This window comes from Gordionus sp. m RMFG-2023, chromosome 2, assembly GCF_954871325.1.
Source record: "Gordionus sp. m RMFG-2023 chromosome 2, tfGorSpeb1-WG-v2, whole genome shotgun sequence".
Lineage (NCBI taxonomy): Eukaryota > Metazoa > Nematomorpha > Gordioida > Chordodea > Parachordodidae > Gordionus > Gordionus sp. m RMFG-2023.
In genome coordinates, this window is record NC_088776.1 from 45,348,340 (window position 1) to 45,375,118 (window position 26,779).

At 26.5% G+C, this 26,779-nt stretch overlaps 2 protein-coding genes across 2 annotated transcripts; one reads left to right on the top strand and one right to left on the bottom strand.

Annotated features, from left to right (window-relative positions):
- The first annotated feature begins 1,174 nt into the window (after positions 1-1,174).
- On the top strand, positions 1,175-2,992 carry LOC135924736 (EP300-interacting inhibitor of differentiation 3-like). Its single transcript, XM_065459842.1, has 5 exons — positions 1,175-1,302; positions 1,340-1,408; positions 1,451-1,590; positions 1,634-1,728; positions 1,775-2,992. Exons 1-5 carry the CDS (start codon positions 1,224-1,226, stop codon positions 2,385-2,387), a joined length of 996 nt encoding a protein of 331 aa, XP_065315914.1. The 5' UTR covers positions 1,175-1,223; the 3' UTR covers positions 2,388-2,992.
- Positions 2,993-3,636: 644 nt separating this feature from the next.
- On the bottom strand, positions 3,637-26,779 carry LOC135924378 (U3 small nucleolar RNA-interacting protein 2-like). The gene is made up of 13 exons (XM_065459434.1): positions 26,679-26,779; positions 26,525-26,640; positions 26,414-26,478; positions 26,325-26,366; positions 26,149-26,275; positions 25,949-26,076; positions 25,810-25,902; positions 19,488-19,588; positions 14,327-14,461; positions 13,416-13,478; positions 12,073-12,254; positions 4,280-4,359; positions 3,637-3,830 (listed from the first exon to the last, which is right to left on the bottom strand). The coding sequence occupies exons 1-13, from the start codon at positions 26,777-26,779 to the stop codon at positions 3,693-3,695; spliced, it is 1,371 nt and encodes a 456-aa protein (XP_065315506.1). The 3' UTR covers positions 3,637-3,692.

The window sequence follows — 26,779 nt, forward strand, 5'->3', positions numbered from 1 at the left end:
TTAATTAAAGAAGAAAATATAATCTGGGAATCTTCAATATTGAATGTTTGCTAATTATTAAATAAATAATTGGAAAGGATTTATTATATTCTTATTGAAATTTATATTAAAATTAAACATATGTGCATGTTAACCTCTATACTTTTAGGAAATTAGCAAATAAGAATAATATTAATATTTTACGTGTGAAATTGTAAAATATTATGGTAAAAAAATAATAAAAAGGCTTAAAATTTAAATAGAAAAAAATTTATAGTTTCTTATTATTTGTTTCTTTTTAATTGATATTTGTCAGAATAAAATCAACAATAAACATCATATCTCAATTATTGAATTTAAAAAGTATAATTCAAGTCAAAAACTACCTACCAAAAATCAATGCCACCAAAAATTAATGTCTACCCCCTCAAAAAATATCTACCCACCAAAATGCCAATGCATTTTGGAGACATTTGTCTCCTACCCACCCTGGCCATGTAGACACTGTTGCCTTGTGTAGAAAACTTTAGTATTTTAGTCATCATTTAACATTTTAGTAATTTAGATATCATTTACACTTTGGTAATTTAGTCATCATTTACATTTTATTCACTTTATTAATTCAATCACAATTCATGTTTTATTTATCAATCGTAATACAAAAAAATCATGAAAAGATAAGTGATGTCAATAATCTATTAAGAAGTTAACCAACACCTATTATATGAAACGTAAATATATATAATCATATCTTAATGACGAATATAACACATAATATGTAAATAGAATATTACAATAAATTACTCCTTTACTACAAAAACTATTATCAATTGAGACAGTGTAGAAACCAGTGTCTACATGAGTTGTAGGGGTGGGAATAGTTTACATCCAATTTTTATTGAGGGTGGTAGGCCTTTAAGGGGAGTAGACTAGGGGTAAGATAAATTTATTGGAGGATTATCTATTAAATTTTTAGATAAAATAGAGCAAAATGTATTGCTGTAAAAATTGATACTTTTATTATAGACTATTATAATACAATGATATTGCTAAACATCTACCAAATTGCACACGACATTATTTTCCAAATAAAACAATCTCTGGATCACTTTATGCTCTCATTGAAAAGGGTTAGACATTCTAAGTAAACTCATATTCATGCCAAACAATATTATTACATCTGTCAAATCTGACGGAAATTAGCATAAATTCATTATATTTTTTAAAAAAAATTTGAATCCGAAATGGAAAATAATAATCTAGATATTAATGACAATCACAGTGTTGCAGATCATTATATAGATGGTCTAACTTTTTTAGAAGGTATTAATTAAATGTTTATAGGCCAATTTTGCTTTAGAAAATCAAGGTACTACTCTGAAGGATCTATCTAATTTATTAGATAAAACTCAAGCTATTTATTCTCAAGGTAATTTCTTTATGATATTCTAAAATTATATATTTCTATTAGTAAAGGATATTGTCACATTGAAACTTGATGCCCAACTCTTGGCATCACTTGCTAAAACATTTGAAAAATATGTTGAAGATAATCCAATTTGTGAAGATTTATATCCCAAATATGACCCAGATAAATGGGCTAAAAAATTGGTATACTAGCATTTATGTTAAATTATTATATGATTAATTAAAGAAAAAAACTATAAATTGTTCTGAAATCAATCAACAATTTTGGAATAATTTAAGTGGCCATATTCACTTTAACTTAACTGAACCTTTTAATTTTATGTAAGAAATAATGTTATTTATTAAGCATTAATCATGAATTTAAAAGGTATGGGACTAATCTTCAAACTTTCACTGAAAATCAGAATCTGATAACAAATCAATCCACAACATCAGGTTCAAAACAAGATTTAAAATCTGATAAAAACACAACAAGAATAAATTATAAAGAAGACCGGAATAAAAATGAAAATTCTCTGAGGCGAGCAACTAAAATAAATCAATCACAAATCTTTAATTCTAATAATCCAAATGACACGACTACAAATAATGAAGTTGAAAAAATTTATAAAATTCTGTACAAAAATGTGGACCAAGATAACACTGTGCCCTTTTGGCCTCTAGTTGTGAACACAATCTCTTTTGAAAAAACAATTCTAAATATTTTCCACATATCTTTTTTATTGAAGGATGGACATGTCACTCTTTTAATCAACAAAAATGATAAGGTTAATGATACACATGATACATCTGAAGAGGAGGGAATTGATAGACTTGTGGGTACATATCAACCTAGACTAAAACTTTTACAGTCTAATGAAGAGATTCAAGTTGACTTAGCTGATGATTTACCTGAAAATAATCAATTTCTTTTTACTTGTTTGGAATTAACAAAAAACCAATGGACACTTTTAAAGCGTGTTGTTAAGCCCATTAATTAAAATAATAACATTGATCAGATCATTTTAATTATAAATTTTCTTGTACAGATAAAAGAAATACAATACTCAATCAAGAAATTATTTTTTGATAATTGATGAACACTAAAAAAGAAATTTTATATAATATATATACACAATTAAAAATAAATATAAAATACATTAAAGAAATAAAATTTGAGAGAGATATAGGCACAGATAAAACTATCTCTTTGAGAATTTCAATTAGAAAATTTAGGGGGATTATCTATTAGACTGCTTACTTCATTTTATATAGCTTAAAACAGAATTTTATGAGCCATGGTCTAGGATTAACTTGATATAATCGAAGAGATAGCTCAAAACATTTATTTTGATGATCTATTAGTTGCATTCCTCAATTGTTTTTTTCATGAATAATCACAAAAAATATGGTATACAACTGGTAAATATTTAAAAAGAATTTAACCATGAATAATAAAAGTAACTAATAAATAAAAAGAGAAAATCACCACATAATGAATCATGGGCAAAAAGTTATAAAATATATATAAAAATTTTGGATTGGGTTTTTGGCCTAATCTGTAATATTTTATTGCCCAATCCAAGATACAATTTTGTAAAAATTATTCATTCCTGCCAGTAATATTTTTTTACAAAAGAAAAGGCATAATTTTTTTGTTCCAAATTAACATTTCTTTTTTTAAAAAAATAAAATCCTGCCTCAATTTAAACGAGATGTATTACTTTTTTGTTTTTTCTAAATTAAAACACAATAGCTCAATTTGTGCGCACTATTATTTATTGTAATTTTATCTTTAAAACTGTCATACAATATACTACATATTATATTACTAATAATTTATAATTATAAAAAATATAGAGTATAACAATTGTTAAAAAATATGCATATTTACATGCATTCAGATCTTATAAAATAGCTGTTATCATCGATTCAAATATTAATATAAGGTCTAGAAAACATCTTGTATACACTTGGAATGTGATTAAGGAACTTGATTTTGATTGTATTTACAATTATAATTATCCCGACCTCGAAGATGATTTTGAATCATATGCAAAAGAAAGATATAAAAAGTCAAAATATTTTACTATCAATCCTTAAACTTTCAGTTATTAGAATTAAATTTTTTAAAAATTAATGAAGAATTTATTTAATTGATAACATGACAATTGTCAGTATTTATTTTTAAGAATTAACAACAAAACTAAATTATTCGATTTTTATTTATAAATTGCATTTTATATACACAACTGCAAGCCTGTTCAATATAATCTTTTTTAAATTTTGCTCTAATTTATGGTATCTCAAAAAAATTTAATAAGACAAATTTTATTTCGACAATTTTTCAACACCTTCCATCTACCCAATCTGTGTTCCATTCCAACGGTGGCTACCAGATATTTGCCATCTCTAGAAAACTCCAAAGAATTTACGAAACCTGGCTATAATTAATGGAAAAAATTATTCTTTAAAATATAAATATTTGGTTGATTTATATAAATAGGTTAAAAACCAATTTTGAAAAGTAACTATTTATATTTACAAGTTATATCCTTAAAATAGTAACTACACAGTTACTAATTAGAGTTATTTTTAAAAGTAAACTTGATACATTTTAAATTTGAGAAACATATAAAGATAAAGAGTTCTAGTGATTCAATTCTGATTTTAGAGGGGAAATTTAAAAAAAATGAAGATAATAATTATATTCGACTAAATTAAATTTATTTAAAAATTAATTACAATATTTATATAAAGTGACTAATTATTTTTGTCATCAAATTCAAATGCAATTTTCGTAAAAATGTAAAGAAGATTAATTTTGTTTTTAGAATAAATAATAATTATATATAATTTTATTGAAAATAAATATATACATACAAAGTATTACCATAGGTATCGAAAAAAGTAAGGAAACGGTTTTATAATTTGGCCCGCATCTCCAAAAACTTATAAACGAATCGCTAGATCCTTAATAATGATAATTTTATCGTAATAAATAATTTTCTCGTAAAATACTTATTTTAACACTTAAAGGTCTAAGATGGTACCCTGTTCTACATCATGAAAAGCTCATATTTATCTGACTTGAGATAAAAATTAACCAGTTGTAGGTAAAAAATATGTCACATTGCCGTTCGTTCTACGTTTCGGAACACTTTTCTAAAAATTGTCTTTCTATTTTATTATACAAATTTTATTCATAAATCTTTTTAATATGATAACTAGATTAACTGGCTCTAATATAAATTTTAGTGTCGAAAAGTGCTGACCTCTATTTCGGGTTCCACGTTTTTATAGAGGAACCAATATCTTTGATTTAATAGAAGCATCATAATTGTGTCCTACCTAAAAACCAAAACCGTCAATTGAAGGTTTCTATATAAGATATTATAGCGAATGCATTACCGCCAATGTATTATAGCGAACGCATAACCGCAAATGCATTATGGCGAATATAATACAGTGAAAATATTATAGGGTATGCATTAGCGCGAAAGTGTTATCGCAAATGTATTACCGCGAATCCTTATTGCGTCGCGTCGCCATCAAGATTATTTAAATATTTTCGAAAAAATTAAAAATTTCGAAATTCATCTTGATCCTAAGTCTATAATGACAGACTTTGAATTGGCAGCCATATCAGCTTTCAACCAATCTTTTAGCTGATAACCGTGGATGTTTCTTCCATATGTCTCAATGCATATGGCGCGCAATTCAAAAAAATGCAATAATTTGTATGTCATATATGACAGAGCCAAATTTTGCTTAGCAAATTAAGATGTTATTATCACTGGCATATGTGCCAGTGGACGACATAATCCATGGATTCGAGGTGCTAGTTGGTTCTGAATTCTATCAAGAAAGGCGGGATATTCTCCAACCTTTGATAGAATACTTCGAGGAGACATGGATAATAACAATAGAGAGGAGATCCCCATTGTTTAGTATTTCATTATGGAATTGCTATGATTCCACTCTGATACAAGCTCCAAATACCAACAATGCAGTAGAAAGTTGGCACCGGAGTTTTTCTTCCCATATAAGTTCCCATCATCCAACCATTTGGAAATTTATCAAAAGTATGAAATATATATTATATTAAAAAAATTTAAAAATCTTATTTAATTTTTAGCTCTCAAAGGTGAAGATAGTCTTAATTGCTATAAATTAGAGCAATATTCTTTGGGACTATCGGCTCCATTCTCAAAGAAACAATATCGGGAAAGAGCTCAACGGGTGTATAGAATAGTCGAAGATTACTATTCAAGGCCCATATTAGATTACCTAAGGGCATTGTCCTACAATATTAATTTAAATTATATAATTAAATTTATATTATATACAATGTATATATGCATTTGTTATGAATAAAAATTATAAGTATGTTGGAGAATATCTCGCCTTTCTTGATAGAATTCAAAACCAACTAACACAATCCATGGATTATGTCGTCCACTGGCACATATGCCAGTGATAATAACATCTTAATTTGCAAAGCAAAATTAGGCTCTGTCATATATGAAATACAAATTATTGCATTTTTTTGAACGGCGCGCCATATGCATTGAGACATATGGAAGAAACATCCACGGTTATCAGCTAAAAGATTGGTTGAAAGCTAATATGGCTGCCAATTCAAAGTCTGTTATTATAGACTTAGGATCAAAATGAATTTCGAAATTTTTCGAAAATATTTAAATAATCTTGATGGCGACGCGACGCTATAAAGGATATAAATGGCAGGAATAATTGTGTCGTATTTCATTCCATGGATGGTATAGATTTGTTGGAAAGTGGAGGGCATGTTTTGAAGGTGCCATCTGCATACCATTTGTCGCACGTTGATAGGAACTGTATATTTTTTATTGTTGAAAATATTAAGCATCGATGATTATGGTGACCACTATCATATAATAAAAATTGTTGCCCGTTATTATTTATTTGATATTCAATAGGGATTAATAGGTCAATTAAATTAACAGGAACGCCCTTCCTACTAGGCGTAGTTTTCTTTGAATTGTTCTTTTGATTAAGGAACAACTTGGCATTCTCCCCATAGCCGCCGTAGATATATTGGTTGCTATATCCGCTATTATATTATTGGGTAGTTTACGAGGTAGTTGCCTTTTCCTTTTCGATTTATTTCTTTTCTTGCTTCAATTTCGGCAATGTCTGGAACATGATTATGCATTTGATTATGAAATATAACTCCAGATTTTGTCCTTTCCCTTCCATTGCACTCCTCCAAGTGAAATTAAACACAATGCCAATAACTTGTATCGTTAATAAGCTTCTCTCGTTGAAATATAAATGATTCAAAAATTAGTAATTGATTGACTGCTTAAAATAAATTCAGCCATTAAAATTTATGTTCTTTAAAAAAAATTTAGATTGAAAAATTTAATGAATATTTTTCTTATATCCAACCTTATATATAAAATAAATGGTAAGAATACAGAGTACAGACACAACGGTTCTATTTTAAAATTTTTTTAATTTCGACTCCGTGAAAAAAATCCTTTAAAAAAATAAAATAATTGTAAGTTTAAATTCAAAAAAAAATTTAGATTTCAAAATTAATGATAATTTTTCTTAAATCCTAATGTATATAAAACAAAACTTAAATAATTGTAAGTTTAAACTTTTATTATAATTTTTATTTATTTGTATTTTCATAAAGCAAAATTCAATCAATATAAATTTTTTTTATTTTCATTTTATTTTTCTCAACAACAGTGAATTATATTTGTCCATATTTTCTATGTTTTATATTTTTACATAAAAAAACATGCCAGATGCCGTCATATAAATTCTCAGAACCCTTAAATAAAAAAAAGGGAAAATAATAAAAAATTATTCACTTCAAATGAAAAGAAAATTTTTTTAGAAAATTTTGTCAATATTTAGTGCTTTGTGCATTATTCTAGTCTGCATAGCCCGGCCCCGATTTTTTTAAAATATATTATATATTTTTAATTTGCCTAGATAAAAATGGTGATTTAAAATATTTGGTTTTAAAATATATGGCCCGGCCCGTGTATTTAAAAAAATAGAATTTTAAGCTCGGCCCGGGTATATTTAAAATAATTAATATACGGCCCGGTCCGTGTATCCGGGCCGGGTTTAAAGGGCCTGTAGGTCTCTGATTTATAGTGCGCGTTTCTAATTTCCCTGATAAATCTGATTTTACCAAATCTATTCCGAAGAGAATCTACCCTGGGAATTTCATACGATTTCGCCAAAATTTTTTGTATTTAATAATTTATAATGAAAATCTATATAATTTAATAAAGATTAAGGTAAGGGCGATAGTTTGATGGGTATTTTGTTCTATTTTTGCATTTTAAATCATAAATTGAGCGCGTTTTATTAAATTTTAAATCTGATTTTGCCGAAAATGCATTCCAATATGTGTAGAATACCCACCCTATAAATTTCAGAAGATTTTATATTGAACTTCTGAAGAAATTTTAATTTACATTAATCTGAAATTTATTAGTGTTAGTAGCCTAAAAATCGGCTAAACCTAATTTGGCTTAACCGAAAAATCGCCTAAAACTAATTAGACAAAATGTAGGGACTGGGAGCTAGGCTAATCGCCCGTCAGCGTTACGCAACACTAAGCCTAGCCTTTATTAAAATTATTTTATATATTTATTCTGTAACGATATATGACGGGCAATTAACCGAGCTCCTTTTTTTAAATAATTAGTTTTCGCCTATTTTTATGCTAAGCCTAATTATGCTTAGCCGATTTTTTAACCTAAAAACTTGGCTAACCGTTTTGGAATTGCCTAAAATTAACCGATTGCGCAACATTAAGGGTGGGTATTCTACACTTATTCAGATGCATTTCTGGCAAAATCAGATTTTTAAATTTAATAAAACGCACTCAATTAATGATTTTAAATGCAAATAAAAAAAATAAAACAATACCCATCAAACTATCGCCTTACCAAAATTAAGTTTAGTTAAAAGATCACTAGAGTACTGTTTAATATTCACAGGGTAGGCAGGGAAGACCAGGGGGTGGTTGGATCAATTTCTGTCAAAATCGTCATAGGTCCGAAAATAATTGTATCTGAATTTACAAAATACAAAATGATAGTTCAAACCCTTACCTAAAAATTATACATCGACAAAATTTTAAATAATACACCTTTTTCTCTAAATTGATTTTAGTAAAATAAAAAATTTTTATTACAAGCCTAAACTCCTTAGGAGTGTAGAGAAAGATGAATCAAAAAGTTTAAAATGTTTTTTATAGGTTTTGCACTTGTTAAACATTCCGAAGATCAGACTTTTAATATTTATAAGAAATTTTTTATTTACATATAGGGATTATATTTATTGATACCAATTTGTTTTAATATGGTTGGTTCACAGGCAAACTTGTATTTCATCATATGATTATAAGAAGCTTTGTATCATGATATACACTGATTTCCATCGCATTGTAATGTCTTTCTTTAGAAAATATCGAAACTTGATATTTGCAGCAGATTGCACAATATTTTACTAACTCTTTTACACTTAGAAGTTATTTAAAATACCTAATTATCAAAAGATTTTGCATTATATATTATAATACTACCCCCTTCTTCCCCCACTCTCCTCATTTCCTATACCACATCAAAATCAAAATTAGAATAACGGAATTCCAAATACAATGCCAATCATGAGTTATAACCCCTTCCCCTGTGGTAAAAGGTCCTTTTTAACATTGTTTGAATGTTTAAGCGTCCTTTTATTATTGGTAGTCGGTCTATAGATCTGGTCATAAGTAAGTATAATTATCATTAATATTAAAATTTCTTCGTATAATTAGGGCTAATTATTTATTCAAACTTTTCTGTTGAGGGGGGGAAGGGGGAGGGTGTTTCTTAATAAAAAAAATTTCATGATTAAACATTATTTTTTTTTCCAGCATAACATAAGGATTTTCATTATCTAGGCTTCCTGAGACAGATATCTTACTTTTCTTATATATTTTTTATAGGGCCTTGCTTTCTACTGTAAAAATTGGAATCATAAATGATAAGTTCGCTTCAGCTTGTTTAATTAATTTTAATATCCGTCGATGCTTGCTTTTAAAACTTTTATTTTAAATCTTTCTAAACCTCTTTTAGTCTTGAAAAAAACATTTAAAAAAATATGAAGGCATAGAAAATGTAAAAAAGAGATATTTTCCACCTTTCGATTTTTTAGGGTTGTATCTACTCCTTGAAGTACAACTCACAAAGTAAATATTTTATTCCATTAAATTTTCTCATCTTCAGCGATGATAGTAACACACAATCATTATTATCGCTACTCTAATAAAATTTATGATATTCGTCAGATTTATAAAATATAGCAACTGAACTGAAATGGAAATATACTATAACTTGTTTTAAAAATAGCTAAGTTATTTTTAATAATATATGAGGCATGTTTAATTCATTCAATTTTAGCTCTACTTATATTTATTATATTTCTATATCCATTTTTATACAATTTTGTTAAAAAAAACTCGTCAGGAAGCAAAAACTTAGCAAGAATCAATTAAGGAAATCAATATTCTATTGTTTTTTTCAATTCCTGAGTCACGATAGTGGCAATTTCATCATCAGAGATTACACACGAATTAAGTTCTGAGATGGATAGCAATTCAATTCGACAATCTACCTATGATGCTGAATATTGTTTCATGTCTTGTTGTGATAAGTTTTAACCTTGTCTTTTTGATTAAGCAATAAGAGAACTTTATACAAATTTATTATCAAAAAATGCTTATCAAGTCCATACTAAATCACTCACTAATTAAAGCATGCTTTGTCAAAGAATAATATAAATAATTTCCGAGGTCTAATTATCTGTTTGGTTAAATGTTTTAAATTAAACTTTTATTAGTGCCTTGCAAATTTTATTTATTTCGGCCAAAGCTCCATCCAAAATCTTTATTTATTTTTAAGAACCTAGACATAATTTTAAATTTTAGGCCTGAGCCTGTCCTGTCCCAAATTTAATTGAAAAATATAACTAAACGCATATTTAAACAATCAATTAATATAAAAATTTAATACCTTTACCCTAATCTTTAGAGAAATCTATTTTATTGCTTAGAATCTTTTTTATATTTTTTGAGTAAAAAAAATCAAAAGCCTTAACCCTATTTTAAAAAAAATATTTTTAGACCCAAGCCCGACTTTAACTTAATTTCAAGATTCAACTAAGTATGTCTAAAGGCCGATAAATAAAATTGTAATTTTCAACAAACTCCATTCCCAATATCACAACTGATGTAATTCATTTAAGATAATGCATTCGCGATTATGCATTCGTGCTAATGCATTCGCTATAATAAATTCGCGATAATACATTCGCTGCGGTATTCGCGCTAATGCATTCGCTATAATATTTTCACTGTATTATATTCGCTATAATGCATTCGCGGTAATGCGTTCACTATAATACATTCGCAGTAATGCATTCTCTATAATATTTTATATAGAAACCTTCAATTGACGGTTTTGGTTTTTCAGGTAGGACAAAATTATGGTGCTTCTATTAATCAAAAATATTGGTTTCTCTATAAAGACGTGGATCCCCAAATAGAGGTCAGCGCTTTTCGACACTAAAATTTATATTAAAGCCATTGCATACATCTAAATGTGTATCATTAGAGATTAATGAATTCTTAGTTATCTATATTAAAAAGATTTATGAATTAAATTTGTATAATAAAATAGAAATAAAATTATATAATTTTTAGAAGTGTTCCGAAACGTAGAACGAATAGGAATGTGACATATTTTTTACCCAAACAACTGGTTAAAACCTTTTCTTAATTAAAATTAGAATCAAGATTCTTCTCCGTCTTATTATATACATAAGGGTAAAGTTAAGAACCCTTCTATAGGCTAATTTAGGTAGCTGACATATAAAAAATTTAAAAATGGTTGGTTCAGTTTAGATTCTCTTTAATAACGGTTAATACATATTTAACAAATCGTTTCAGGTTTGGTTCAGCTGAGTTAATAATCAAGCTAAACCTAGATATGAACTAAAAAGATTTTACAAAAAAAACCATTGTAGAAACAAATAAAATCATCGAAAAATACAACAAATAAACTGAATTGTATTGTTAAAATGTTAATTTTGATATATTTTTCAAATCCCGCATATTTTTTGAAATCTATAATTGTCCCATATATAATATTTCTCTATAAAATCAAGATCTACAAAGTATTTCTCTACAATATAATTCTCTACAATATAATTCTCTACAAAATAATTCTCTATAAAAGTAATTCTTTTTAAAATCATTCTCTTTGAAGTCATTCTCTATAAAGGACGTTCTCTAAAAAATTATTCTCTATAAATGACATTCTCTATAAACGGCATTCTCTATAAAATCATTCTCTATAAATTAATTCTCTATAAAACATTCTCAATAAATTACATTCTCTATAATAATTGCTTTTTTCTCTAAAAATGTTTCTCTATAAAATACATTCTCTATAATGGTTTCTCTATAAAGACGTGGAACCATTTGAATAAACCGACAATTTTGACAATCTTATCCCTTCCACTAATGTTAGATCACTTTTTTCGACAAGGGTAAACAATTACAATAAAAATGCATTTCATTATTAAATTATTTGAAATCTAATATTTGCAACTGTTAAATAGAAATACCTATAGCGATCAGATCGGAATTATAAACTACTCCTAAAGCAGTAATCCAAGGTTCATTTAAATTAGACACTTTGTTAAAAGGATTTTGAAGAACATCATTATCTTTAATAACATATACGTTTTGTCGATGATTGAAAGTTACTAAAGGTTTCTTTTTACCTATGTTCCATATGGAAACAGTTCTGTTAATGAAATTAAAAAAATTATTTTAAAGGATTTATCTAGTCTATAATAATAAATGTCCTATTTTTGTTATTCAAAATCAAAACATATCAAATTTTTTAAAGCTGTTTGATTTAATCTAAGGATGTATCAATTTTTAAATACCCGATCGAGTCAGTTCGAAAATTCAATTTTTAAGAGTATCGGTTAGTGGCAGATATCGTTAAATAAGTCGATCCGATATATCAAAATACGGATAAAATATTGTACCATAGATTTCGTTAAAAATTTCTTAATTAATTATTGCTTTTAATTAGAATATATAATATCACATTTATATATATGCATATTTATTGTATTGGCATATTTGTGATGTTGTGAACGATTTTCTTTTTTGAAAAAAATGATAAGGGCGTTCTTTTATTTTTAACGAACTTCGAACGTGAACACGTTTACGTCCGTTCAATTTTAGAAAATCTTATTTTTATTCATTTGAAAATAAAAAGTATTTAATATTAATTCAAATTGTTTAGGAAAAGGGGTTATTTTTTAATCAGCTGTTTCCTTTATCACATTTGAAATTCAGAATCAGATGAATTAACGTTATCATGGTCAAAATTTAATAAATATTTCACAGTAATATCATATATTGAATAAACTAATTCTATCTTTACCAAATTTAAAATGTGTCCAAAAGGCATATCAGTTTCAGAATCATGATTATTAAAATAGATATGAAGTAAAAATCATTAAATAGTATATATTATATTCATAGATATAAAATAGTTATTATCTTTTAAAATTTATATATTTTTGATGCGATTATTTTTAAGCACATATCAAGGGTTTTATATTTCAAAAGTTAAGCACAATTTAAAAAAATTTATATATTTTATTTATATTAAATTAAATCTAAAAAAATTACTCATATGCGTTTATGAACGTGAACACTTTCCATTTTTTTAGAAATGTTTATAGAACTATTATTCGTGATTTACTTTTCCCTGAAGAGATTTCTTTTCCTACAAAGGTATTAATAAAGTAGGATTTACTGATACCGACAATCGACCAATATCAAACTGTATTGGTGCACCTCTAATTTAAACCTAAATTATTTCTAATTCTTATTACAATATAATTTTGGGAAAGGTCTAGGACTAAATATTCATAAAATGAAATACCCTTCATCCGTTCCAGTCATAAAATGGTCTTCATTGATGTAACGTATTCGATCAACAGAGCAACTTTAAATATTTATGTATATAATTTTTGAACATATCTTCATTATATTTATTAAGTGATAAGACTCTATGTCCAAAATTATGATTTTTTTAAGTGACAGTTGCATTTCAACATATTGTTGATATGCAAGTATAATTTTCTAATAATAGATTTAAAAACTATAATTAACACTGTCATAAATTATTTAATAATTTATTTTCCATTGATATAAAAAAAAATTGTTTCAAACTCTATACAGGGGTCCAGAAAATTAAAAACTATTTTCTAATCTGACATGTCGTTACCACTACAAAAGCTCTGGGTAGAATTTTTTTTCAACATAAACATAAGTTTTTTTTAGATAAATGGGTTAATCTAAGCCAGCTATTATCTCCCAAAAAATCGTGTCTCGATAACCAATAAAAATTAGTTTTTTTTAAATCAAATAACATCATCATATATTTAAAACGAAAGAAAAACAAGTCATCAATACCTAGTAACTAAGATTTTTTTCAAATATTAGCATTTGCATTAAAAAAAACAAATTGCAAATCAAATTTTTAACGAACCTTGTAACTGATCAAGAGAGCACATTATTTAAAAACAAAAACTAGTAAGTGGCATGGGGGTCGCATATGTAAAAAAAATTTCTAAATATCCATTCTAATGAAGAAGTATTATAATTAAAAGTTAAAATTTATTAATAAATAATAATAACAACTTAAATAGTTATTTAATTCCTCTCAATAATTTCAAAAATACTACATACGGGGTCTTGCAGTAGTGATGAGGATATGACATTTTCCTAAAATGGAAAAAACTCGTTTTTGAAAGATCAATTTATAAAATTATAGATTTAATATAAATAAACCCGGGAAAACGATAGACCAATTGCGTCTCTTCCACTATCTTCCACAAATGAGCTGCAGAATCTCTGCCGCCACTTGTCACGCATCGTTCGCTGATAAAACTGTCAATGTCGGTAATAGCTTCTTGATGACCAAATCTAGGATACGATGAAATGAAAGGATATAACGAAATAATATTGGTAAAAAAATGAAGTAATGAGTTTCTCTTTATAATGTTTTATTATTTACCCAATAAATAATAACACAATTTGTTGTAAATTTTTTTTTGAGAATTGTTAATAATTTATAGTTGATGATCAAATATGCCAGCCTGGACGGAAGGCGTTACATTCGCTTAAAATTCCTATAGATTTATGAAATAAAGTATGTAGGATGATACCGGAGTTATAACAAGTCTGAAATTATTTGAGGAAAAGAGTTAACTTCCTTTATATTAACCGAAAATATACAACTATATAATGCAGATGCTACTAAAAAGAATTATATGGAAAAAATTATTTGAACCCTTAAAAATAAATTTAAAAAATAACAAGTAATAAAGGTTTTTTTTTAAAAATTAACTGTCCCAAGCCTGATTATAATATTCGCTATAACCATTCTTCTAGTAAATACCTTATACATATATCTAAAACGAATTATTGTTAATCGATTCGTATTTTACGAATAACAAAATTATTCGATTCGAAGATTTGAATAAGGAAATTATATATCTGTCGAATAATTTTTTATCTATTATTCGATCGAATTATTAATATAATATAAAATTATATGAAATAATTTGTAAATGTTGGAAATTATTTGCAAATATTTGAAATTATTCGTAACTATTTGAAATTATTCATAAATATTTGAAATTATTTTTAACTATTTATAAATTTTTTTCAATAACATGTTCCTTAGGAAACTTTTTATTATTTAACTTTTTTTCCCACAGCTATAATATCACTGTGTGACAAGAAAAATGGGAGAAGAAAATAAAAACAAGTTTTGGTGCAGAATTTGACGGTGAGTTCGAATCCGTTTTCCAAATTTTCCCTACATGTCAAGTTTTAAAAATATTACCGTATAAAGACAACTTTTCGAAATCTCAAAAATGGTAAAATTTAGGTCTTTATACGGATATATTTTAAAAAGTATCGATCCCTGAAAATTGGTGATAGTGTTAAACTTATATTTCTTTATAAATTTACTAATTTTTTATCGATTGGTTTTTGAGAAAAATGGTAAAGAATTTCGTTTTGGGGGTCTTAAGTTTTCAATTTAAATTACTATCAAAATTATTAACTTTAGAAGATAAATTTTATATAATTTTGCTTCAAATATGCTCAAGATTATATATTAATTCTAATTATGTTTCAAAAGTACTCTATGCCATGAAAATTCAACCAAGATCTATAAATTAAAAAAGTCGGTACAGATATTTTCGAACTTTTTAATTTCACTTTTATTGAATTTTCTCTGCATAAAGCATTTTTAAAGCAAAATTAAGGTATTATATATCTTTTTTAGTTGTATTTAGTAATATTTTATGCAGTTATGATCAATTTATACCAAAATCAGATATCTGTATCCACTTTTTTAATTTGTACTCTTTTTGAATTGAGCATTTTTGAAGCAAAATTCATTTAAAATGCAATAATTGGTAATTTTTTCATATTTTTTATTAATATTTATCTTTTTAATCAATTTATATCAAAATATATGATTTTCCAATGGAGTACCTTGAACCCGTAATATGGGCAATAAATAATAATGCCAAATAACGAGAAGGAAGAAAGGAGAAGAATTATTTTTTTTCGCGCTTAATTTTTCATAAGCATTTAATTTCTTTCATTAATTTTTTTTAAATTGGATTTTAAATAATATTCAAATTCCCTCCTTATATAATATTCTACAAAAAATTAATGCCGAGGTCCCCTTGTTTAAAGTGTGTCTCTAAATTTTGTTACATCTGTGCGGGATATATATTGCCGGCACAAAAATGTCTAATTTCTCCAATCATTCAAAGGATTTATGAAATTTATTACAATATTCCACTGCGATTTGGATATACCATTTGCCCCTAATTACATATGTAAAACATATAATTCTTTTAATATGGGTAAATGGAAAACGGTCATATTTGCCTTATTCGAAACCTGCATTTTGGCACGTAGCAAGAAATCATTCGTGGGATTGTTATTTTTGTTCGATTAGTACAGGTTTAACAAAAAAAATAAGAAGAAAATTCGTTATCCTAAAATTTCGTCGGTTGTTTATCCGGTAAAATATAATATGCATACAACAGTTCCTTTTTTTAATAGTTTACAGCTGGAAAAATTACGTGGCCAGGACAATGACAATATTGATCTTGAGTATCATCCCGAAGAAGCCATTTATGTTACAAGAGCAACTAAATGACATAACCAGAAATTTACAACTTTCAAAAAGAAAGTCCAAATTTTTAGCCTCAAGGCTTAATGATTTAAAATTTAAAAAAATGGGGTTCGAACTTCACACCGATTCCGTGGAGCATCGTTTAAAAATTCATTCTCTTACGAAAATTTTTTATACTATTCCAACAATCTAGGTCAACTTTCTTTACAACTTAATATTGAATTGGTGCCCGATGAATGGCGCTTGTTCATCGATTCAAGCAAAAACAGCTTGAAAGCAGTTTTACTTCATAACGGAAATTCTAAGCCATCAATTCCCATCACCTATTCCAACCAGTTAAATGAATCATATGAAAATATGAAATATTTATTGTTAAAAATAAATGATTTCATTTACGAATTTAAGATATGCTGCGATCTCAAAATGTTCGCAATCCTGACGGGCCTTCAGCTAGGCTACACCAAGCATTCGTGTTTTTCTCTGGAATTCCAGAGAAACTCTAAAACATTATACAGTATCTGAATGGGAGGATCGTCCCAACGTCCTTGAAAAATACGCATAAATATTTCGCTTGTTTCTAAAAATAAGATTTTGTTGCCTCCGTTGCACATAAAATTAGGACTAATCAAAAATTTTATCAAAAAATTGTCCGAGGGCCCCACGATATACCTTAGAAATTTTTTCCCCAAGCTTTCCCAAGCAAAAATAAAAGAGGGGATTTCCAAATATGAAAACTCATGAAGGACAGTTTTTTTGAAGATGAATTGTTACTCATTGAATTAAAAGCATGGGAATCTTTTAAATGGATATGCAGATCGTTCCTTGGCAATCATAAATCAGCCGACTATCGTGAGAAAATTGATGACCTATTAACAAATTATAAGGAAATGGGATGCCGAATGTCCCTCAAAATCCATTTTCTTCATTCCCATAAAGATTTTTTTCCTGATAACTTAGGTGCTGTGTCAGAAGAAATGGGGGAGCGGTTCCATCAACAGATAGAAAATCTCGAAAAGTTTTATCATGGCAAGAATCGTATAAATATGTTGGCGGACGCTGGAGTATCTTTTTTGAAGATAAATCATCAACTTCATATTCGCGGAAATATATTTAGATTTACCATTAAATGTTTTTAAATTCGATAAATTTTATGTTATTGTTTAATTTGTTTTAAATTCAATAAATATATTGTATATTACAAGTTAAATCCTATATAATAATGAAGAAGGGGGTGGGACAACGGACCGATAAAAGGTTTATTAAAATAAAATATGAAATAGGTTAGCTTAGCGTAATATATTTATTTAAATATGAGAAATATAACTATTTCATTTAAAATAAATTGTTTGGGAATCGTACCGTGTGCAGTGTAGCGAAGAGAACGAAAGCCACAATAAATAAATATATTAAATGTAAGCTATATTAAAAAATTTTTTATAAATAAAGGTAAATTTAAAAAATATAGGTTTTTTAAAAATTGAGTAAGGATTTTATAAAAAAAAAATGTATAATAATAATAAGGAAGGTTTGCTGCAAAAATTAAGATATTTTTTTAGTTGTAGGGATCATTAGAACCGAAGTTATAAACCTTCAAAAAGTGCTAAAAATGACCTTTTTGGCCACTTTAACCTAAAATAAATATAAAACCTGACGTGCTAGAAAAAAACTGACAGCGGATTTAGAATATGCATAAAAAACTGTCTTAAAACATGTTTATTTTATTTTCTCCCAAAAAATCAAGTCGAAATTTGTCAGTGTATTTTTTTAAATTTTAATAATCCATTTTTCATTATTTTCAAAGAATTTAATTTTCAAATCGAATATTCGACGAATAAAGTTTTTATTATTAGCACGAATACGAATAAGGAAATATTCGATTCGTACAAATATGAATAATACGATTATTCAATTAGAAAATAGGAATCGAATACGAATAAAGCAAATATTTAATTCGTATTTCTTTGAAGAAAAAAGAGAAAACTACCTAAAATATTATAGTGACGCGAGTTTGAGCTCTTATTAATTTTAATAAAACCAAAAATTACTATTTTAAATTTTTTTAAATATTATTTCTTTTTATAAATACTCATTCATATTCATAATTTATGTAAAAATGATCAAATTTTTTAAAGGTAAGGAATAAGGATCAAGCTCATAAAAATCTTACCTCTTTCAGACATTGCTTATCCATACAAATTTATATAAAAATGTTTGATAAACTAAATACTTCATATATAAATTATGCAGTTCTATTGAAACTCAATAGGATAAATTGAGCAAAAGTTTCCATTTTGCTGAAAAATTTTTCATTATTTTTAAAGGCATTTTTGATATGTTAGATTTAAAATGATGTTAAATCTTTATCTAGAATGAAAAAAAGCTAGTAAATTACTAGAGGTTGGTTTGTGACCGAAGGACTCGCACGGAAAAAACTTGTGCAAAATAATTTGACAAGTAAAGTCTGATATTTTTTAAAAAAAATTAAGCTTTAAACAAGGCAAATTTATGTGTATTCCCTTCATAAAAAATAATTACGAGAGGCTGCATAATTAATAAAAAATTATTTCACGAGTCATGCAAACTAATTTAATGACCAGTTCGGTTTGCACCGGCCTAAAATAATTACTAAGTTATATTTAAGATTAAGAGAGTTAATGATGTTATATGATCTAGTGTGAACGATGGTTTGAAAATATTTATAAGGCAATTATTTTTCATTTGTAATAATATATATTTTTTAAAGTGTTTCTGCATTTTTATCCTTTATATAACGGTAAAATGATTTACAATGTTTCCACGTGACTCATTAGATCCAGATCCCATATTTTAACAAACCGATCAAAAGAAGCACTAAAGAGCTGATGAGATTTATGCCTAAACACTAGACCCTAATTAAAATAATATTAGTATAAAAATAAAACAATTTTAGGGCATATATATAAGTTTATATCATCCAAAATCAATAATATATTTTTCTACAACCCTATTCTCATTTTATATTAGTTCTTAATATTATGAATAGTTTAAAGAGATATGCAAATTCCGGCATGTACCCAGCTCGAATGATCTTCGGGCCGGGCCTATTTGTAAAAATTAGTTTCGGTTCTGCCTGGGTCGGGCCTAATATTTTTTAAAAAATTCAAGCCGGGCGGAGCTTAAATTTTCAAATATGATATCCTTAAATTTTGCCAATTAAATAGATATATTATAAAATTTCTGTAAGAAACAATGCGCTAATATTTTTGTTTGTAAAATTTTTTAGATTTAAATAAATTCGGGGCTGGTAGGGAGTACAAATTTTTAATTTTCGGGTCGGGTTAGTTGGGACAAATATAAATAATTGTTCGGGATCGGTTCGAAAAAATTAGGCCCGATTAGGTCACTATTTAAATTAATTCTTCAAAAATAAGTATCTACGAATATCTCTTTCTAAATATACATTTAAATATCTTATTAAAATTTTAAAATAATACTGGTTCCTCATTTATTATTATTTATTAAACTTAGATGATTTATTTTTTTAAAAAAATTATCTATCTAGTCTGTGTTTTTTTATTTCCAGAGAGTTTTAAGGCTCGGTTTTAAGTTTAAATCGTTTCATCTAAAATAATTTTGGTTGTATTTTGTAAGAAAAATAGAAAACAAAAAAGAGAATTGGGCCCCTTTGATTTTATTAGTTTAAAAGGAAGTTAAGCTTTTTCCCAGAATGAACATGAAAACTATAATTGGGAAAAATTGTACTCCGCTTCATTGATATTCGACCAATCTTAATTTTAGCTAAAATGATTTTAATTAAAAAAATAATTAAAACTTAAAATATGTAATTCTATTCTAAATGATCGCACTGGTATGCGAGAAGATCATTATTTTCGCCCAGCTATTTTAAAATTTTGATCCTGGGATATGGATTTCCATATAAATTAAAATCCTTTCTTTTAGCGGTGCTTTCTAAGCTTGTGTTTGAGTAAACCCAAAATTATTTTCATTAGGATTGAGATATCGAGCATAGTTACAAATTGATATTGAGATCCTTTAATGGTTTTTTGATTTTGCAGTATGACAAGGATATAGATCTTACTCGATGCCTAATCTTTCGTGTCCTAATATATGAATTGAGAGGATCAGTACTAGAGGTCTGCTTTGGTCGGAACAGGCAGGCGGGTTAAAAAATTTTTTTTAACAATGGGCTGGCGGGTTAAAAAAAATAAAAATTTTTATTTTAATTAATAAAAAATTGTTTTTACGAACTTAAAAAATAAAAAAGCCTTTTTCTGGTATAACTTTTTATAAAATAAATCGACTTTTTTCTTCAATTAAAAAAACTTTTTCTACAAATAAAAACAAACTTTTTTCTATAAACAATTAAAATCTCCTTTTATGGTAATGAAATAAAACTTTTTTCTTAAAATAAATAATTTTTTAGATATTGAAAATTAAAATTCCCTTTTTTGGGTATAATGAAATTACTCCATTGTATTATTTTATTTTAGTAATGATTGTTTATCTTTTATTGCCCTTTTTATTTTTATTTTCTTATATAATATATAAATTTTATTTTTTATAACATAATTTTAACAAAATAATATTTTTAAATTTAATTTTAAATTATGAATAAAGAATATATAGATAAGAAAATAAAAAATAATTTTTATAAGATAAAAAAACAATGAAGATAATAATAATAAACTTAAATCGTCTATGGAAACAATTTAAAATTATTTTTGATGAAAATGACAAAAATCTAGATTGGATTTGCTGAAATGATTGTGATTCCATCTTTAAATATAATAGCAAAAGTGGCACCTCCTTCTTCCTTCGGCATCAATGTTCATCTGCAAATTATGAAGATTTGATAGATAATAAAAAAATAACTGGATATTTTGAAAAAGACCATTCTCAATTAAACAAAACGATAAAATCTGGTCTAATAGCGAATTTTGTAGAATATTGCGCTAGAGACATTAGGTATTTTAATTTAATAAATTATTCTTTTATCTTTTTTAGGCCATTTCAAGCAGTTCAAGGACCTGGATTTATAAATATTTTACAAAGATTTGTCGACTTAGGGGCAACATATGGTAAATTGGATGTTAATAAGATCATCCCTTGTGCTACAACAGTTAGCCGCAACGTATCCAAATTGTAGAAATGATAAAAAATTCCATTTGCTCATGTACTACCGATATGTGGTGTGAAGAATTTACCAAAACCGATTACATATCTCTATCAATCCATTATATACAAAATTGGAAATTAGAAAAAAAATTTATTTTTATTTCAAAATTTCAAGATGAAAAAAAGATTTTTTCAAACTCATCTTTGTTATGGATCAAGGAGCAAATATTAAAAAAGCTTTGGAAGGGTAAATTTTTTATTAAAATTTAATTATTAAGTAGATATTATAATAATTTCTGAGAGATTTTGTATACACCTAAAGAAAAAACATTCATATTTAAAGAACTATATTTTCCTTTTATTTTTTCAAATATTAGGTTTAATAGACTAAACTGTTCAGCGCATATGCTGAACACAATACTTCGTAATAACTTCCAGTCAACTTTTATTTTAGAAAATGCTCCCGAGATTAATAATATTTTGGTAACTGCAAAATCATTGACGACTTATTTCAAACAAAGTGGCAACGTAAAATATCTAAACAAGAGGTTACTACAAAATATTGATATAAGATGGAATACAAAGCATAATATGTTGCAAAGCATTTATATAATGTATGATGAGATTTTTTTATTCATACAATCTCGTGATATGACTGAAAAAATGGGATCTATGGGAAAGGAAGATTTAAAAACACTGATAGATTATTTGGAACCATATAAAGATGCAACTAATGCTCTTGAGGGTGATTGCAGGCCTACACTACAGAACGTTCTTATATGGTATGAAAATTAATATTTTGGGATTTATGCCCATTTTTTCTTTATTTATTAAAAAATTAGGTATTATCTTCTACATGAGGATAATGAAATAAATATGAATATAATGGAGAGAAAAACAAAATGCGAAAAAGAATTAGATATAATAAAGAAAAGAGCTAAAAATTTTATAATTGAAAAATTTAAATTCATTTGCTCCATAAAGTTTCAACATTTTTAATACCAAAGTTCCGACAAATGAGGATTTTGTCGTCGGAAGAAATTAATGAAGTAGAAAAACATATTGAAAACTTGTTAGATTTGATTTGCATAGAAGAATGTAACATTGACGTAGATGAAAATTTGATTTTACTTATTTCCCCAAAAGCAAAGAGAATCCAATTAAAAGGTATTAATAAATTATAAATTCGTTTAGCTACTTATTAAATGTAATATTTGAAATAAATAGCATCCATATCAAAATTAAACCCCAACAGATGGGAGGATGAGGTTGTTACTGAGGATAGTACCGTATATAATGACATAACAAAATATTTAAATCTTAAAACCATTTTTGATAAGTATAATTTAGCATAATTTTAAGATGCATATATTATAATTAATATAAATTTATTATTATTGGTTCACTTTTATTTAAAGATTTCAATTGAGGAAGAGGATATACTTCAAAAGGATGTCCTACTTTGGTGGAAACGACAAGAAAAAGATTTGCCAAAGCTATCAAGATTAGCAAGAAAAATATTCGCAATTCCTGCAACTAGTGCTACTTCTGAAAGAGGATTTAGCATTGCCGGAAGGTTTTTAGAACAAAGAAGAACGTGTTTGAATCCCGAAAATGCATTATTATTTTTGCATTATAATTACTTATAATATTTATTTTATAAATATTTTATTTGATAAAATAAATTATCCATAATTTAAATTGAATATTTTTTAAGCTTAATATAATAATTTCCTAAATTATAAAACTTATAGAGATGTAATGTTGAAACTATTTTCATTAGATGCTTAAAATAGCGGGCTTGGGTAAAAATTTTTTTATAAATAATGGGCGTCGGGGTAAAAAATTTCTGACTAATGGGTGGGCGGGTGGGTAAAAAATTTCTGACTAATGGGCGGGCGGGTAAAAATTTTTAGATTAATGGGCAGGTGGGCGGGTATATTTATTTTGAAAACTATGGGCGGGCTGGGTGGACAGGTTAAAATATTTTTTAAACATTGAGTGGGCGGGCATATTATCCAAAAACACGCCCAATGCAGACCTCTAACAGTACTTCGTCGAGGATATCTTGATATTTAACAAATTTATTATATTATTTAAATGTAGAGCTTTCCTAGGCCTTTTGAATTTGTACAACCCAATGCCATTATATTACATGGAAACTTAAAGGTTCTTTGTAAGCAATCAAGGTAGAAGTTTTCAATTCATGTTCTTATTACCTTATTAATTTATATAAAATTGTATTTTTTGCTGATTGTATTCCTATATTTTCTTCTTTTGTATGTTGTCAATTGGATTATACTTAGGCCACCCCATTATTTTTATATTTCTTTAGTTTGCTTTTAAAATATGTAAAATCCTTAAATTATCTTTGTTAACGATGGCTGAACAATTGGAGGCATTAATACTAAAATTTATGCCAATGTTTTGTGCTTTAACCAGTAAGGTAAACTGTATAAAGAGAAAAAATTATTTGCAACAAAATTTTGGCTAGCTTTACAATTAAAAGTCAAAATATTTTTTCTGAAAATTTTATCAATGTAGTGCTTAATTCTATATTATTTTAATCCCTTTGGTTGACAGTACAAAAAAATCATTAGCAAAATAATCAAAAATTGCCATCATGCCTGAATGAAAAATATAGAAAGAATACGTCCACCCTAACTGTCCTTCAGAAAAGTTTTGTGAACCAAGAAAAGAGTTATAAACAAAATGAACTAACTGCCTTAAGCATTAAATTAACCAAGCTTTTGAAACACTAATTCTGAAAAATTTATAGCAAATTTTTAAAGCTTTATTATTATATTTTATTGCTTTAATTTTGAAAGATGATTAAAAGTAGAGCCTTAAAATCTAGACCCTAAAAACCATTGAGATTTTATACCTGAACCTAACCCTTTTTTTAAATGAGTTTAGGATTCAAAAATTATTTTATTTATTCTCTCAATAATATTTTGTTTTATGGCAAATAACCATTAACAAAAAAAAAATTTTTAAACAGACGTTTCCATTATTTTAACAAAATTTGTGGAGGAATTCTTCACTGAACTTAGACACCCTTATTTAAAATGAGGGTTTACAGCCCTGGTCAAAAAAGGAAAAATATACTGTTAAATTTCCAAAATTGGCTTAAGATAAAGGGTAATATAAATGTGGTTCATGTTATTAGTTAGTGCCTGTTTTATTTCTCCAAGCAATTTTGCCAACCAAAAAGTTACAGAATTATAAACCAAATAAAAATAATGGTATCACACTTACTCAAACTTCTGAAAATATTAACACTGAAACTAATATCAATATTTAGTGTATTTGAATGCTTCCAATTTGTTTAATTTAAAGTAAAACATATTTTTGACAAAACAATTAAAATTGCAAAGATTGGCATTATGCTAGAATGAAAATTATAGAAGCACTGAATATATGAGTGCATCAATATGTAATGCCTGATTAGTACTTACGATTTTATTAATCAGTTTCAATCAATAAACATTATATTTTAAATTGTTATTCAAATCAAATAAATCTAATTTGATTATGGTGTTTCTGGTTTAAATCAGAAGACAGAGTTTTTGAAAAGTTAAAAGATAAGGACTATGAAGCTCTTTAATGGGTGAAGATAGTTGTCAGAATCTTGGAGAATTAAAGTGAACCAAGATAGTTTGGCAAAAAATGAAGTAGATAGCTTAACTTGATAAATGTGGAAATAGAATTATTAAAAGAAATCTGTGTAAGGAAACAATTGCCATTAAACTGTGGAAAATCTAATTAAAAGTAAAAAAATATTCAATGAAATGTTTAGATTTTAATACAAATGGATTTAGATTTAGAACTTAATTATATATGAAGGCTAGGGATTTAAAGATAAGCAGGAATTTGGGAGGAAAAAAAATAAGTAAGTGGAAGATTGTTCAGGGAATGATGTCAAAAAAATTCAACAAAAGAAAGTTGAATGACAGGAGAACCAAATAATTATAAAAATTTAATATTTGTTTACTGATATAGTGTTTTTGTGTCCTTTAAAAGAATGAATGTGTTCCAATGATAATGGGTCCCAAATATGTATTATTTTATCTAATCCACCAGATGCCTTATTTTAATATATAATTTATTTGGGTAAGAATGAATATATTTACCAAAAATTTGTTATCAAAGGAAAGAGCCAAAGCTATAATTTGATTTTTATGTTTTTTGTTTTGCACTGGATCACTTTTCTTATTTCCAGGTCTTATGATACCAAGTCTTTTCATGGATTCAAGATCCCCTATAAAAAATATTATTTAATTAAATTACAAATATAGTAAATTTTAGCAAATAGATGCAGTTATATATTTACATTTAATTATAATGCCATCTTTAGAAGAGCTAAATATATATTTAACATCAGATGATATGATTGCACATGTTGGGGTTAATTTATGACCCCGTTTTAATATTATATTATCTTTAGTTGGAAGAGTATACTAATATATACATGTTCTAAAATTTATCTTATAAATTTGTAAAAGGTACTTTATTTGCTATATATCTTTGAAGTTTCCCTGATTTTTCCAGCTTAATACATATTAAATTTATAATTACTTATGTTAAATTTAGTTTACCATTTCTTCAGTTAATTTATTGCTGATTACTGAGAACCTTGTTTTATCATCCTCAATATGGTCTTCTATAAATCAATATATATACATAATAGTGAAGAAATATTTAAAAACCTTCTTGTTCAATCTGTGATATATATTCTTTAGCTATTCTAAGTCGTTTTTCTTGAGGAGTTTCTAAATCTTCTTCTGATGAATCATTACCTTCAATTTTGTCAGCAATATCCTCACTGTATAATATTGTATATTATGTATATCTCAAATTTACTCGGAAAAGGATTCAATTTCTTCATCATCTTTGTCTTTATGAATTTTTCCTTTATTCTTTACTTGTTTTTTATTTTTTGACTTTTTAAAATTTTGCGACAT

What these genes read in the sequence shown, in the direction of transcription:
- LOC135924736 (XM_065459842.1), top strand. Translation starts at nt 1,224, where the DNA reads ATGGAAAATAATAATCTAGATATTAATGACAATCACAGTGTTGCAGAT. An exon ending in TGGTCTAACTTTTTTAGAAG is followed by an intron (nt 1,303 to 1,339) that starts GTATTAATTAAA and finishes ATTTTGCTTTAG; the next exon opens with AAAATCAAGGTACTACTCTG. An exon ending in TCAAGCTATTTATTCTCAAG is followed by an intron (nt 1,409 to 1,450) that starts GTAATTTCTTTA and finishes TATTTCTATTAG; the next exon opens with TAAAGGATATTGTCACATTG.
- LOC135924378 (XM_065459434.1), bottom strand. Translation starts at nt 26,779, where the DNA reads ATGTCGCAAAATTTTAAAAAGTCAAAAAATAAAAAACAAGTAAAGAAT. An exon ending in AAAGATATATAGCAAATAAA is followed by an intron (nt 26,276 to 26,324) that starts GTACCTTTTACA and finishes TGTATATATTAG; the next exon opens with TATACTCTTCCAACTAAAGA. An exon ending in ATGACTGGAACGGATGAAGG is followed by an intron (nt 12,255 to 13,415) that starts GTATTTCATTTT and finishes TTTCATTAACAG; the next exon opens with AACTGTTTCCATATGGAACA.